At 42.0% G+C, this 17,263-nt stretch overlaps 1 protein-coding gene across 1 annotated transcript; it reads left to right on the top strand.

Moving 5' to 3' along the window:
* The first annotated feature begins 424 nt into the window (after positions 1-424).
* On the top strand, positions 425-15,683 carry LOC115217068 (glutathione peroxidase 2-like). The gene is made up of 3 exons (XM_029786654.2): positions 425-590; positions 13,865-14,095; positions 15,029-15,683. Exons 1-3 carry the CDS (start codon positions 528-530, stop codon positions 15,377-15,379), a joined length of 645 nt encoding a protein of 214 aa, XP_029642514.1. The 5' UTR covers positions 425-527; the 3' UTR covers positions 15,380-15,683.
* Positions 15,684-17,263: the final 1,580 nt, after the last annotated feature.

The raw sequence follows: 17,263 nt of genomic DNA, 5'->3' as shown, positions 1-17,263 counted from the left end.
GGAAGGTGTTTGTAAGCCATTTAAGAAACACACAAAAGCCGTTCGATTCACTTACAAACACCTTCCACGCTGCAATTGTTTTCGTTTCAGCACACGATCTCAGATCAAATGACTTGCTATGCAAGTACATCTCCGCAAAAAGATAGAAGTATATTGAAATATAAAGTTTGAAAATAATGTGTGTTTTTCTGACATTTTTACGTATTTATTTATTCTTCAGCAAATTGGCAAGTTTACTTTCTGTTAAACTTTAAAATGAATTTACTCCCACAGAAACATTTTTAGACTTAGCTTTCATTTTCTCCGTACGTGACCGAAATTATGCCTACGTGAGATTTTACAGTTTACAAAATTAACCTACATCTAAAGATTAGATTATTTAAAATACGCACACTATGTTTGCCATGTAAACAAATATACATAGATATTTCGGAATTTTATCGCGTTTGTGTTAGTTTAACAACTATATAAGAGGTTAACTCAAACAATTCGACAGTTGGCTGCAGTAGAGCCAGTCAGTCCAGTTTATGGTAAAGGCACCGAGAAGTGGTGGAACTGAAAAGCTCTCGCACGTTTTTCGTCTTCGGAAGGTATGTGTGTGTTTTCGGGACTTAAAATTACATAAATTACCTTATTATATCATAGATTACGTTTTTAATTGTCTTGTTTATTATCTATTGATAAACAAAGCAATGACCATTAAGCAGTGTCGAAGACGTTCGGTGCTATATATCTCCCTGATAAAATGTAATTATAGGGTACCATAAACAGTACCCTTTCAAGTAGTCGGACCCTACTTCCTAGCAATTACTTACATTTTTCATTTCTTCTGAACGAAATATGTGAGGTGAAAATCTTAAAAATCTTTAAAAGAATGTGAACTGTACTTCATATAAATTTTAGAGGGCCGTTGCTTTTCTTTTTACTTACTCGCATGTATACATTTATCAAACATATGATTTTGAAGTGCCTTCGATTAAAGGAAATTTACCGAAATTCCCCCCCCCCCCTACAACACACAACTTGTGGTGGAGGTAAAGAATTCGTACACCACCCGTTTTCGGCGGTTAGAGTCAAGTTTACGGTTAGGGTCACGCCGAAAACGGGTGGTGTGCGTATTCTTTACCTTCGCCCAATTTGTTACCATAATTTCGAAAAGCTTTCTGCGTGTTCTAAAATATATTGTAGAATTTTCTCCTAAAGTATCTTCTTTTGACACTTTGAACTTGATTTACTTTAACCCATAGGCGCTGGGGGGTTGCACTTACATAGCATGGACTGCTAAGCACATTTTATGAAAATGAGACCTCCATGCACACACACACAAAAAAAAATAGTTTAAAATATCTTCTTAGTATATAATGGTGGCAAGTTTTACATCATCTGAAAAGTCAGTTAAAATATTAGTCCTCTTGCTTTCTGGTGGGTATCGGAGCATTTGAGTCACATTAGACCCCAACAAATGCTCATAAATGCATCTATCTTGGCCACGATCGTAGCCTATCGACATGTGTCTGAACGGCCACGATCGTGGCCCGTCACGCTTTATGTGTTAAGCAGTGTTATAAATACTATAATCCCGTGTAATCGGTTTTGTTCGAAATACTTCACAAACACAGCTAAATTACTGAACCACATAGAAAATGAAAAAAAACCTTTCTTCTCTTTTTTTTCTCTCCTTTTTCTTTTTTCCACCCTCCCCGCTTCGGTTTTTCTTTTGTAAGAACATATTACGGTAGAATCGTAACTAGGCACTATTGTTCAGGATTTGTATTTTAATGTGGTTTTGTATTATATATTATATACATGCGCTGTGCTCTTTTGTGGCATAACTACAGAATTGGGCCCCTTCTCCACTTTTGTTTCCACCCACAACTTTGTAAGAAAAATATACCTAATGATATATTCTAATGATAGTTTCCATAGGTGCATTTTAAATGATACAGATAAAAGTGATAAAATTTGTAAAAAAAAAAAATTCTTTTTAATTGGGGGTGGGGGAAACGGGTATGTCCTGTCCCACCATCGACTTTCTTCAACGTTTTTAAAATACGTTTTTTTTTAATGAAATTTTCCGAAGATACTTTTTCGAGGGCGTAGATTACGATTATCCAGATATTATTTGTAACAAACAAACAAACAAAAAATAACAATAATAATCGTAATCTACACCGTCGAAAACTTAGCTCTCTGGAAAATTTCATGAAAAAGCATTTTTTTAAAGAAAGTAATGCATGCCGGGAGAGTGAGGAGAGAATTATCCGAAGCCCATCCAAAGAAATTCTTTTGGCGATCTTTCTTCTCTAGTAGACCTTTCCGTCGATTTCCGTAAAAAACTTTTATTTTTTTACATATGGGCTTGCGGGAATTTTTGAAGTAATGAGAGCGAAAGAGACTAAGAGAAAGCGATTGTATGACGAGGGAAGTTCTTTTGAAGTTACCGTGCATGGGACGCATTGATGTACGTGTGTGTGTGTGTGTTTGATGGGGTGTGGGAGACAGACAGTATGTTGTGTAAGTGAAGTGCTTCTGTTAGTGTGTGTGAAGAGACAGAGTAATGTGTGAAAGAAAGAGATAACTGAAATTTTTTACTCAGTGTATGTGTATATGTATGTATATTACTTCAAAAGTTCCCGCAAGCCCATATGTAAAAAAAAAAATTTTTTTACGGAAATCGACGGAAAGGTCTACTAGAGACGAAAGATCGCCATTCTTTTCTTGCAACTTTGACATAATTGTTATCTACACACCTAAAATGTACTTTTTGAAAGATTGTTACAAAAACATGTTTTAAAGATTTTAAGAAAGTTAATAGGAAACCGAAGTCGTTGGCAGGAGTACTATATTTTTTTTTAGCGTGGCTGTGTGGTTGAAAAGCTTACTTCGCAACCGTGTGATCTTTGGTTTGGTCCCACTGCACGGCACCTTGGTCAAGTTTTTTCCGCCATAGCCTTGGGCCAGCCAAAGCTTTTATGAGTGAATTTAGTAGGTGAGACCTGAAAGAAAAAAGAAACTTGTTGTGTGTGTAGTGAAATCGTCGTCGTGGCTGATCTTTAAATGCTGGGCCTCATGGAGGTGATGAAAAATGACCGAGACCTTGTGGAGGCACATGGCCTAGTGGTTAGAGCAGTGGACTTGCGGTTGAGGGATTGCGGGTTCGAATCTCAGACCGGACGAGCTGGCAGAAACATTAGCACGCTGGGCGAAATGCATAGTCGTATTTCGTCTGCCGTTACGTTCTGTGTTCAAATTCCGCCAAGGTCGACTTTCCCTTTCATCCTTTCGGGGTCGATAAATTAAGTACCAGTTACGCACTGGGATCGATGTAATCGACTTAATCCGTTTGTCTGTCCTTGTTTATCCCCTCTGTGTTTAGCCCCTTGTGGGTAATAAAGAAATAGGTATTTCGTCTGCCGCTACTTTCTGTGTTCAAATTCCGCCAAGGTCGACTTTCCCTTGTGGGTAATAAAGAAACAGATATGTGTGTGTTATGAGCGAAACCACCTAAGCTCTACACGGCTCCAGCAGAAGGTAAAGGTGAACTTCTGCTGACTCTTTCGCCACAACTTTCTCTCACTCTTTCCTCCTGCATCTTGCAGCTCACCTGCGACGGACCGGTGTCCCGTCCAGGTGGGGAACCTATATGCCAAGGAAACCGGGAAACCAGCCCTTAAGAGCCAGGCGTGGCTTGAGAAGGAACATGGCCTAGTGGTTAGAGCAGCGGACTCATGGTTGAGGGATTGCGGGTTCAAATCTCAGACCGGATGATGTGTGTGTTTATGAGCGAAACACCTAAGCTCCACGCGGCTCCGGCAGAAGGTAATGGCAAACTTCTGCTGACTCTTTCGCCACGACTTTCTCTCACTCTTTCCTCCTGCATCTTGCAGCTCACCTGCGACGGACCGGCGTCCCGTCCAGGTGGGGAACCTATACGCCAAGGAAACCGGCCCTTATGAGCCAGGCATGGCTCGAGTTGGATCAAACAAAAAACAAAAACCGAGACCTTTGGCAATATGCTGTGCTTGAGTAGAAGACTTGTGGTGTATGCAAGAGATTCGAAATAAAGGCACCTACCTTCTCTTCGCTCAGATGGAGACCCTTCAACACAGCCCGACCCGAACGCTAGAGATAGCAGCTGCTTCCCCCAACCTTAACAACGTGATGACCCATCTTACCCGCTCAGCAACCTGACTCGAAAGGACAGAATCCTGCACGTGCATCACCGCTATCCCTTCCGGTCAGCCCCAAGTTCCGGTCAGCTCCCCAGCTGCTGATGTCATCCCACAAGACTCATCAAGCCAAGTGAAATTGTAGTCGTGGCTGTTGCTGGTGTCATATAAATGGCACCTAAAGAGTTCCTGTTACACTCTTAGAGTCGTTGGAGTAAGGAAGAGCATCCAGCTGTAGAAACCATGCCAAATCAAACTGGAACATGGGGTAGCTCTCCAGCTTACCAGTTCCGATCAAACCGTCCAATTCTTGCCAGCATGGAAATCAGACATTAAGTGGTGATAATGATGATGATGGGTGTTTGTGTTTGCCTGCCCACCTCCACTGCTTGATAGCTGATGTTGGTTTGTTTATGTCCCCCAAGTTGTGGCAACATGACCGGGCAGTGAAAGTGCTACACTGGAAACTGTGCAAAAAGTTGGAGCTAGAGAGAGGCAAGACATGGTATAAGCACAAACTGCAAAGTGTGGCAGAGTCGGAGACTAACAAAATCCTCTGGGATTTTCCCAATCCAAATAGATGAGATGCTAGAGCATAACAGACCACACTTAGCAGTGGTGGACAAGGTGCACCACATGTGCTACATAGTTGACACTGCATGCTCCTTTGACCCATGAGTAGTCAAGAAGGAAGGCAAAAAGATAGACAGATAGATACAACCCAGCCCGACTATGGAAAATGAAGAAGGTGAAGATAGTGCCAGTTATTGTTTGATCCTTGAGAACAGTATCAGAAGGCATAGCATGGCCACGTAACTGGCAGCAAACTTCTTACCTCAAAACTAGAGCTGCATTTATAGCCAGTTATAATTAATAAAGCTTATAAACACAGCAGTTGTTACTTGTCTATATTTCACTACCCTCCCCCCAAGGCTTAAATAAACAAAACTATCATGAGCTTACATGCTTTCTTATTTCTTTATTGCCCACAATAGAGGGGACAAACAAGGACAGACAAACGGATTAAGTTGATTACATCGACCCCAGTGCGTAACTGGTACTTAATTTATTGACCCCGAAAGGATGAAAGGCAAAGTCGACCTCGGCGGAATTTGAACTCAGGACGTAGCGGCAGACGAAATCCCTATTTCTTTACTACCCACAAGGGGCTAAACACAGAGGGGACAAACAAGGACAGACAGACGGATTGAGTCGATTATATCGACCCCAGTGCATAACTGGTACTTAATTTATCAATCCTGAAAGGATGAAAGGCAAAGTCGATCTTGGCGGAATTTGAACTCAGAACGTAGCAGCAGACGAAATACCTATTTCTTTACTACCCACAAGGGGCTAAACATAGAGAGGACAAACAAGGACAGACAAACAGATTAAGTTGATTACATCGACTCCAGTGTGTAACTGGTACTTAATTTATCGACCCCGAATGGATGAAAGGCAAAGTCGACCTCGGCAAACTTTGAACTCGGTACGTAACGGCAGACGAAATACGGCTACGCATTTTCGCCCGGCTGCTAACGATTCTGCCAGCTTGCCACCTTAATCTACTATGGAGATTTATCAGTAAAAATATTATTTGGAAACAAAATTTTTTTTTAAATTCCAACCCATTGAAAAAGTATAGATTGGTGTAGAAAAAGATATTTTGGAGACAACATAAACTTGTTTTGGAAAAAGCAAATGAAATATAGACAAGGTGTGTTTACATCCCCGTCACTTAGCGGTTCGGCAAAAGAGACCGATAGAATAAGTACTGGGCTTACAAAGAATAAGTCCTGGGGTCGAGTTGCTCGATTAAAGGCGGTGCTCCAGCATGGCCGCAGTCAAATGACTGAAACAAGTAAAAGAGTAAAGCAAGAATCAGTAAGAATGTTTGTAGGTGTTATCAATTATGAAATCATCATTATTTAGTGTCTGTTTTTCATGCTGGCATGGGTTGGACAGTTTGACAGTAACTGGCAAGACAGAGAGCCACACCAGGTGACATTGTTTTGGTATGGTTGCCATGGCTTGATGCCCTTCTTAATGCCAACCAGTTTAGAGTGAACTGGGTACTTTTTATGTGGCACCAGCACAGCATGGCACCACCACTTCCCAAATATAAGAATAATTTTTTTTTCTTATTATCCATTGTTTTTTTGTAATAAATAAATTAAATAGAAAAGTTCTAATTAATTTGAGAATTTATATATCATTACTATTTTAACATCTACTTTTCCATGCTTTCTTTGAAACTGGCACAGCATTGGTTACAAGGGTTCCAGTTGATGTAATCAGTGGAACACCCTGCTCATGAAATTAACGTGCAAGTGGCTGATCACTCCACAGACACACATACCCTTAACATACCATAAATCCTCAAGTATAGTCCACCCTTGAGTATAATATGCAGGGGATTTTAAGAGGAGGTGTACCTCTGGAAAACCTAAACCTTGTGTATAATATGCACCCCTTCTCTAACTTGAGTCATGCATAATTAAGCCAGCAGCACCGAGTCGACCAAACACTTCCGCGCATGCGTAATACAATAATAGTGATGTTCTTAACTGTTATATGGGAATGTAAATATGTTTGCAAATTATTTTTGTTTCATGTTATTCTGTGTTCTGAATACTTTTATTTTAATAAATGTTGCTTACTGCAAGTTATGGATGATTCTTTTATGACTTCATTGCTTTCAGGCTTAGCTTAAGGTATTTTCACGCCCGACATCACAAAATGCGTCTAAATAAAAACATTGCCAGACAGCAAATAGAGACTCGGACATTGCTTAGAAAATATTTTTCATTTTTAACCTCATATATAGTATGCACTAGGGATTTTGACCTTTAAATTTTGGAGAAAAAAGTGCGGATTATACTCGAGGATTTACGATAGTTCTCGGGAAGATTCAGCATGACAGAGAATGTAATAGGGCTGGCCCTTTGAAATACAGGTACTACTCATTTATGTTTAGTGAGTCGACTGAAGCAATATGAAATAAAGTGTGTTGCTCAAGGACATGGTGCGCTGCTGAGAATCAAACTCACAACCTAACAATCGTGAACTGAATGCCCTAACCACTAAGCTATGTGCTTTCACTTTCCATTGATAAAGTAGATATCAAAATGTCCAGAATGTTTGTTGTTCAAATAGACCAGGATATTATTTCCCTGCTTGGAAACAAGTTGGGGAGGAGGTCATGTCAGGAAGGGCAGCATCCAGTCAGAAAACTCTGCCCCATGCAGGCAGCCATTTGATTCTATAATACTTGGAATCATTTGTCCTCATCCCTCACTTGTTTATTACCGACCCTCTAATTTATATTTCATGAAAAGAAATGAGGTTTCAAATATATCTTTAAAATAGGAAACAAAATCTTTGTTAAATACTCCCTCTCTCTACCGAATGTGTGGTGCTTTTTCTGTGGCACCGGCACTTCCCAAATATAAGAATGAATCTTTATTATCTGTTTATTAACATATAGGTGCAGGAGTGGTTGTGTGGTAAGTACCTTGCTAACCAACCACATGGTTCCAGGTTCAGTCCCACTGCGTGGCACCTTGGGCAAGTGTCTTCTACTATAGCCTCGGGCCGACCAAAACCTTGTGAGTGGATTTGGTAGACGGAAACTGAAAGAAGCCCATCGTACATATGTATATTTGTGTGTGCATGTATGTTTGTGTTTGTCCCCCAACATCGCTTGACAACCAATGCTGGTGTGTTTACGTCCCTGTCACTTAGCGGTTCGGCAAAAGAGACCGATAGAATAAGTACTGGGCTTACGAAGAATAAGTCCTGGGGTCAACTAAAGGCGGTGCTCCAGCATGGCCACAGTCAAATGACTGAAACAAGTAAAAGAGTAAAGAGAGTATATACAACAGGCTTCTTTCAGTTTCCGTCTGCCAAATCCACTCACAAGGCTTTGGTTGGCCCAAGGTTATAATAGAAGACACCTACCCAAAGGTTCCACACAGGCTATAGTGAAGGCACTTGCATAAGCTACTGCACAGCGGGACTGAACCTGAAACCACATGGTTGGGAAGTGAACTTCTAAACCACACAATCATGCCTGCACCTATATAATTTTTTTCAAAACACTCACTTTTTCACAAAGGAAGGAGTGTCTTGAAATGGGGTTAGGTTGGCTTCTTACGTCATTTGAGGGGTTCAGTTTATTTGTAAAAGACACTTGAACAGGAAATTCTAGTGAGGTGCAGTCTTATTAAGTGTTGGTGTAAATGTGAGATATAAGATTGTTTGTTTACATTACATTCTTCTCTTTGTCTATTTATTAATATGTAATTCAGAAATTCCCAAAATATGAACATTCCCATCTGTATTACTATCTATGCCAAAATTATTTTGCAGCATGGAAGTCTGTATGTCTTGCAAACAACTTGCACATGCAAGTGCTACCAGTTAAAAGCTCCGTATACCGGAAGCTAGCAAGTGTATGGGGTCATCAGGAGAGAATGCGCGCCGTTTCGGGGCCTACCTCTCGACAGCATCAATGCGCACCAGCCCCCCTTACTAATATGAGGCCCCGCTTGCTAGATCAGCTGGTTATGAAGAACTCAATATACTTCTAGCCATCGCTCATCGTCTCTTTTTAACCAAATCCAGTGGCTAGCCTTCTCCACTGTAGATTGGATATCAGTCATGGTGGTATTGACTTTACGATGAGTTAAGCCTATCGATAACAACAGTCGTCTCACGCTGTGTCCAACAAACCCTCTACATTTAAAAACATAAAAACCATTAGATTCTCTTCAACATTTAAATTTAATTTGTCAAAATATTTTCATCGCTTTGAAGCCGCAACCTGTTCACTGGCAAAATTCCTGCATGGCACCTTGGGCAGGTGTCTTTTATTACAACCTCAGGCCAAACAAAATTTATCATAGAACATGTCGCTGTTTCAAAGCTTTGACAAATTAAATTTAAATGTTGAAGTGAATCTAACGGTTTTTGTGTGTTTTTAAATGGCTTATAAACACCTTCCACACTGCAATTGTTTTTGTTTCAGCACACAATCTCAGATCAAGTCACTTGCTATGCAAGTACATCTCCGTAAAATTATTATGCCCAAGTACAATTCAATTTAAATATATACAACATAGAGATAACCAATCCGATAGTTCAATATCTTCTAATTGAACATTGGATCAGTTCTTAGGTAAGTTTATCTCTATGTTGTATATTTTAATTTTTTGTAAAGGTGTTCCAAACTCTTTTACTCTTTTCAGTCATTTGACTGCGGCCATGGTGGAGCACCGCCTTTAGTCAAACAAATTGACCCCGGGACTTATTCTATCGGTCTCTTTTACCGAACCGCTAAGTGACGGCGACGTAAACACACCAGCATCGGTTGTCAAGCAATGCTAGGGGGACAAACATACACACGCACATATATATCATCATCATCATCGTTTAATGTCCGCTTTCCGCGCTAGCACGGGTTGGACGGTTCGACTGGGGTCTGGGGAGCCAGGGGCTGCCCCAGGCTCCAGTCTGGTCTGGCTGTGTTTCTACAGCTGGATGCCCTTCCTTCCTAACGCCAACCACTCCGCGAGTGTAGTGGGTGCTTTTTACGTGCCACCTGCACAGGTGCCAGAGGGGTCTGGCATCGGCCACGATCAGTTGGTGATTTTTTTTTTTTTTTTTTTTTTTTTTTTTGTGCTACCAGCACAGAAGCCAGTCGGGGCAGTGCTGGCATCGGCCACGTTCGGATGTTGCTTTTTATGTGCCACCGGCACAGAACCCATTCGAGGCGGGGTTGGCATCGGTCACGTTCGGATGGTGCTTTTTATGTGCCACCGGCACAGAAGCCAGTGGAGGCTGCACTGGCGACGGCCACGTTCGGATGGTGCTTTTTATGTGTCACCGGCACAGGTATCACAACTACTGTTTCCATTGATATTTGGTTCGGTGTTCATGTGCCACCGGCACAGGAGCCATTCGAGGCGGGGTTGGCATCGGTCACGTTCGGATGGAGCTTTTTATGTGTCACTGGCACAGAAGCCAGTGGAGGCTGCACTGGCGACGGCCACGATCAGATGGTGCTTTCTATGTGTCACCGGCACAGGTATCACAACTACTGTTTCCATTGATATTTGGTTCGATGTTCATGTATATGCACTTGACTCGACAGGTCTCCTCAAGCACAGCGAGATGTTCCGGGATCCAAGGTACTTTGGATGGGCAGGGGGTATGCGGAACTGGTGCCGGGAGCATCCCGGGTCTTAGTAGTCACAGCACATCTCCAGAGGTCTCGGTCCTTCGCCATTGCCTCAGTGAGGCCCAACGCTCTGAGGTCATGCTTGACTACCTCATCCCATGTCTTCCTGGGTCTACCTCTCCCCCTGATTCCTTCAACTGTTCGGGAGTGGCACTTCTTCACACATCTCTCCTCATCCATCCGCAGTACATGACCATACCATCACAAGCGTCGCTCTTGCACACCGCATCTGATGCTTCTTATGCCTAGCATATCTCTCAGGGTGCTTACACTCTGTCGTGCATTCACACTGACATTACACATCCAGCGGATCATGCTAGCTTCATTTCTTTCAAGTCTATGCATGTCCTCTGCAGTCACGGCCCATGTTTCACTGCCGTGAAGCATGGCAGTTCGCACACATGCATCATACAATCTACCTTTCACTCTGAGTGAGAGACCCTTTGTTGCCAGTAGGGGTAGGAGCTTTCTAAACTTTGCCCAGGCTATTCGTATTCTAGTGGTGACACTCTCTGAGCATCCACCCCCACTACTAACTTGGTCACCCAGGTAGCGGAAACTATCAACTACTTCTAGTTTATCCCCCTGGAGTGTGATGGAATCTGTTTTTTGAGTGTCTGTGGTGTCTATTGTCCCTGTGCATCTGCCGCACATGAAAGCTATCTTATCAGTTAATTTCCCTTTGATGTTGCTGCACCTCTTATGCGTCCATAGCTTACACTGGGTGCATCTTATGGAGTTTCTACCTACACCTTTCCTACAGCTTGAGCAGGGCCACCTGCCTGATGGGGGGTGTACTGAGTTCGCCTTTCTGTATACTATAACTTTGGTCTTCGCTACATTTACTCTAAGGCCCTTAGATTCTAACCCTTGTTTCCACATCCGAAATTTCTTTTTTAGTTCCGGTAGTGATTCTGCTATGAGGGCCAGGTCATCAGCATAGAGGAGCTCCCAGGGGCAACCTGTTTTGAATTCCTCTGTTATTGCCTGGAGGACTATGATGAATAAAAGGGGACTGAGGGCTGAGCCCTGATGTACACCTACTTCTACCCGGAATTCTTCACTATATTCGTTGCCAATCCTAACCTTGCTGACAGCCTCTCTGTATAGAGCCTGTACAGCACTTATTAGCCATTCATCAATCAACAGTTTCCGCATCGACCACCAGATAAGGGATCGGGGAACCCTGTCAAAGGCTTTCTCCAAGTCCACAAAAGCTATGTAGAGGGGTTTATCGTTAGCTAGGTACTTCTCCTGCAGTTGTCAGACCAGGAATATAGCATCAGTGGTGCTTCTACCTGGCACAAAACCGAACTGCATCTCATCTAAGCAAATTCTCTCCCTAATGAGATGGGTTATGACCCTCTCTGTGGTCTTCATCACCTGATCCAACAGTTTAATACCCCTGTAGTTATTTCTATCTAGAGCATCGCCCTTACCCTTGTAGCAGTTGACTATGGTGCTGCTACGCCAGTCATTGGGTATGACTACATTGTGAACTACCTGGTTAACAATACGGGTGACTAGGCCATAGCCCACATAACCAGCTGTTTTACGACGGGCTTCTTTCAGTTTCCATCTACCAAATCCACTCACAAGGCTTTGGTCAGCCCGAGGCTATAGTAGAAGACAGTTGCCCAAGATGCCACGCAGTGGGACTGAACCCGGAACCATGTGGTTGGTAAACAAGCTACTTACCACACGACTGGCTTCCTTCAGTTTCCATCTACTAAATCCACTCACAAGGCTTTGGTCAGCCCGAGGCTATAGTAGAAGACACTTGCCCAAAGTGCCACGCAGTGGGACTGAACCCGGATCCATGTGGTTGGTAAGTAAGCTACTTACCACACAGTCACTCCTGCTAATTTTTCTAACTGGACCAGGTTCCAGTCTGATTTAGCATGGTTTCTATGGCTGGATGTCAGTCCTAAAGCCAACCACTCCACAAGGTGTACTAGGTGCCTTTTGTGTCGCTGGCACAGGTGTGTTCTGTATATCACCATCAATTCATGTTGTTTTTTTATAATTTGCATTGGGCATCCAGCTGTAGAAACTCTACCAGATCAGATTGGAGCCTGGCACAGCCATCTGGTTCACCAGTCCTCAATCAAATCCAGTCTGATCTGGCAGTATTTCTACAGCTGGATGCCCTTCCTAACGCCAACCACTCCGTGAGTGTAGTGGGTGCTTTTTATGTACCACTGGCACATCAGCTTAATAATGACAAAATTATTTTAATAAATTCTGCAGTATATTCAAAATTAATTGAAATAAAACCAGTGTACTTCAGCAGAAATTTGGTAACAAAACCGTTAAGAGGGTCTTGTACAATTATTCACGTTCTGCAATTTTTGATTTCTGTTATTTTTCTTTTACCTTTAACTAGATCTTCCTGATAGTTTTCCAATTGTTCTTCAAGGAATTAACAGGTTTCTCTTTTGCAATTCTTTTTGAACCTGTAAGGAGTATAATGAATACATCAATTTTTGCATATGGTCTGTAAGATTCTTGATGTGAACTTGGGCATCAAAACATTTTATTGTATCTCAGGAGGTTCATCATGTCATTAATACACACACACACACACACACACACACACACACACACACACACACACACACACACACACACAAGGAGGTGAGCTGGCAGAGTCGTTAGCACACTGGACGAAATGCTTAGCAGTATTTCGTCTGTCTTTACGTTCTGAGTTCAAATTCCGCCAAGGTCGACTTTGCCTTTCATCCTTTCGGGGTCGATTAAACAAGTACCAGTTACACACTCGGGTCGATGTAATCCACTTAATCCCTTTGTCTGTCCTTGTTTGTCCTCTCTGTGTTTAGCCCCTTGTGGGTAGTAAAGAAATAAGTATTTTGTCTGTCTTTACGTTCTGAGTTCAAATTCCACTAGGGTCAACTTTGTCTTTCGTCCATTTGAGGTCGATAAAATAAGTACCAGTAAAACACTGGGGTTGATATAATCGACTTGTGTTCTCCCCAACAATTTCAGGTTTTGTGCCTATATTAAAAAGGATTAACACAAATACACACTCGTTCTATTTCACTTCTTTATTTTATCATTAGTTAATTAACTAATTAATTAATCAGTTGTTTGATTAATTGTTCAGTCAGTCAATCAATCAGCCAGATTGATCAAAATCTTTTATCACTCACAATCTCATCAATGACAGGCCCTCTTTATTCCAGGTCTGCTTTAGGTGATGAAATGACTTTTACAAACTTATTAAGTTGATTGATTGACCAAACAATTACCATAAATCCTTGAGTATAGTTCGGAGATACAAATATTACAAGTACCAGTTACGCACTGGGGTTGATGTCATCGACTTAATCCGTTTGTCTGTCCTTGTTTAGCCCCTTGTGGGCAAAAAAAACTAGCCCCAAAACCTTAATTATTATCTTACAAATACCTTTTTTTTTTTTTTTTTTTTTTTCAGAATAGAACAATGACCACAATTACTAAAAGCTTTTTTGAGCTTTCAGCCAAAACTCTGAAAGGAGAACATATTGACTTCAGTCGCTTCATGGGTAAAGTTATCCTGGTTGAAAATGTAGCCTCACTATGAGGCACGACGACACGGGATTACATGCAGATGAACAAGCTGGTCTCTCAATTTGCTGATAAGCTTGTTGTTCTGGGATTTCCATGTAATCAATTCGGATTTCAGGTTTGTAAAGAAACCCTTGCTGTTGCTAACCCTTATTTGATTTCCAAAAGATGTCTTGTTCTACATGTTTTCAAAGGTTCAATACCAACAGATAATTTTTATTGAGTAAGGAAATGACAGCTATATACGTATGTGTACTTGAACTCACATATGTGTGAGTATATGTATGTGTGTGTATAGATGTAAGAGGTGCATGGCTTAGTGGTTAGGGTGCTGGATTTGTGATTGTAGGATTCATCATCATCATCGCTTAACGTCCGTTTTCCGCGCTAGCATGGTTGGACAGTTCAACCAGGGTCTTGGAAGCCAGAAGGCTGCACCAGTCTGATCTGGCAGTGTTTCTACAGCTGGATGCCCTTCCTAATGCCAACCACTCCATGAGTGCAGTGGGTGCTTTTTACGTGCTACCGGCACAGATGCCAGGCGAGGCTGGCAAAAGGCCATTATCGGTTGGCGCTTTTTTCATCCTTTCGGGGTCGATAAAGTACCAGTTACGCACTGGGGTCGATGTCATCGACTTAATCCGTTTGTCTGTCCTTGTTTGTCCCCTCTATGTTTAGCCCCTTGTGGGTAGTAAAGAAATAGGTTGTGTAGTAAGAAGTTTGATTCCCGACCACATGGCTCTGGGTTCAATCCCACCACATGGCACCTTGGGCAAGTGTCTTCTACTATAGCCTCAGGCCAACCAAAGCCTTGTGAGTGGATTTGGTAGACAGAAACGTGTGTGTAGTTGTTTTCCCCATGACTGCCTAGCAACCAGTGTTGGTTCAGCAAAAGAGACCGAAAGAAGGAGTCCTGGGGCCAATTTGTTTGAGTAAAACTCTTCAAGGCAGTGCTCCAGCATGGCCAGAATTGAATGAATGAAGCAAGCAAAAGAATAAAAGAATACGACTTTGTATGTTTTTTTTTTTATATTCTCCTTGTTTCTCATAGGAAAATGGAAATGGCGAAGAAATATTGCTGTCCCTTCAAAATGTCCGTCCAGGAAATGGTTTCAAGCCCGATTTTACAATCATGGAGAAAGTTGAAGTCAACGGAGAAAACACTCATGCTGTGTTCCAGTTCTTGAAAAGCCAACTACCTTACCCAAGTGACGATTCTACCAGTTTTATGAAAAGCCCTTCCAGTATTAACTGGGCTCCGGTGAAACGAAATGACATCTCTTGGAATTTTGAGAAGTTTCTTGTAGCACCTGACGGTAAACCATTTCTTCGATACAGTAAATCCTTCCAAACAATAGAAATCCAAAAAGATATAAAATCCCTAATTGAGAAGTTCTCTTAGGATGGGGCCAAGGATCTGGTCTTAAAATGTTTTAGTGTAGCTTAGTTTAGTTTCAAACTAAAATTCTTTAGTTTCAATTCTCTGCCATTTATGTGGAAGGGTAAAATATAATATGACTTATTCCATAAAGACTGATGTTATGAAATTTCTTCCTTTAAAACTGAATTAAGTGAACATGACATGGTAACAATAAAGTTAAAAACTTGTTATCGTAGATTTTTATTCTCACTTTGATAAAGTTTTTTTAGTAAATCATTTCGTATAAATCCTTCTTTTTGTAATAAAGATGCCTACTTCGTCAGCATGTTCTTTTGTTTGTTTGTTATTTGACTGCGGCCATGCTGGGAGCAATGCTTTTAATCGAACAAATTGACCCCAGGACTTATTCTTTGTAAACCTAGTACTTATTCTATCAGTCTCTTCTGCCGAACTGCTAAGTTATGGGGACATAAACACACCAACATCGGTTGTCAAGGGAGACAATCACAGACACACAAACATATACACATACTCTTTACTCTCTTTTACTTGTTTCAGTCATTTGACTGCGGCCATGCTGGAGCACCGCCTTTAGTCGAGCAAATCGACCCAAGGACTTATTCTTTCTAAGCCCAGTACTTATTCTATCGGTCTTTTTTGCCAAACCGCTAAGTGACGGGGACGTAAACACAGCAGCATCGTTTGTCAAGCAATGCTAGGGGGACAAACACAGACACACAAACGCACACACATACATATATATACATATATACGACAGGCTTCTTTCAGTTTCTGTCTACCAAAACCACTCACAAGGCATTGGTCAGCCCGAGGCTATAGCAAAAGACACTTGCCCAAGATGCCACGCAGTGGGACTGAACCCAGAACCTTGTGGTTGGTTAGCAAGCTACTAACCACACAGCTACTCCTGTGCCTATATATATATATCTATATATGATGAGCTTCATTCAGTTTCCATCTACCAAATCCACTCCAAAGGCTTTGGTTGGCCCGAGGCTATAGTAGAGGACAGTTGCCTAAGGTGCCAAACAGTGAGACTGAACCCAAAACCATGTGGTTGGTAAGCAAGCTACTTACCACACAGTCACTCCTGTGCATATTGTTCTAATTTTTATAAAATGTTTGTAATTTCGTGAGTGTTTTCAAATTTTGGCCCTGTGGCCGACCGAATGAAATTGTTGTTGACTCTTTTGGTATGGAGAAAGCTTGTTGATTGCCAGGTACCTACTCTAGTTAATTATGCTGCCAAGATGTTCATTTTTTTATGTCCCATAATTAATTGCACTAGCAGAAAGACTGCCCTCCGAGTGATTTTCTGCTAGCTACTTGATAATATTTCCATGTTTGATTCCCATAATCAAATTCGATGACTGGCATCCGTGCTAGCGGGGTGCAAAGAGCACCATACGAGTGTGATCATTGACAGAGCGGCTAACTGGCTTCCGTGCCAGTGGCACTTGAAAGGTACCATTCGAGCGTGATTGTTACCAGCGTCACCATACTGCCACTCGAGCCCCATGCTAGTAGGGTATTAAGAGCACCATCCGAGCGTGATCGTTGCCAGAGTGGCTATCTGGCCTCCGTGCTGGTGGCACGTAAAAAACATCATTCAAGCGTGATCATTACCAGCATTGCCTTACTGGCACCTGTGCCGGTGGCATGTGTAAAAGATTCGAGCAAGGTCATTGCCACCTGACTGACTCCATGCTGGTGGCACGTACTACACTCTCACAGTGGTTGGCGTTAGGAAGGGCATCCAGCTGTAGAAACTCTGCCGGGTCAAGATTGGAGCCTGGTGCAGCCATCTGGTTCGCCAGCCCTCAGTCATATGTCCAACCCATGCTAGCATGGAAAGCGGACGTTAAACGATGATGATGATATTTT

The sequence above is a fragment of the Octopus sinensis genome, linkage group LG11 (genome assembly GCF_006345805.1).
Source record: "Octopus sinensis linkage group LG11, ASM634580v1, whole genome shotgun sequence".
Classification (NCBI taxonomy): Eukaryota; Metazoa; Mollusca; class Cephalopoda; order Octopoda; family Octopodidae; genus Octopus; species Octopus sinensis.
This window is presented reverse-complemented; position numbering and strand designations above follow the sequence as displayed.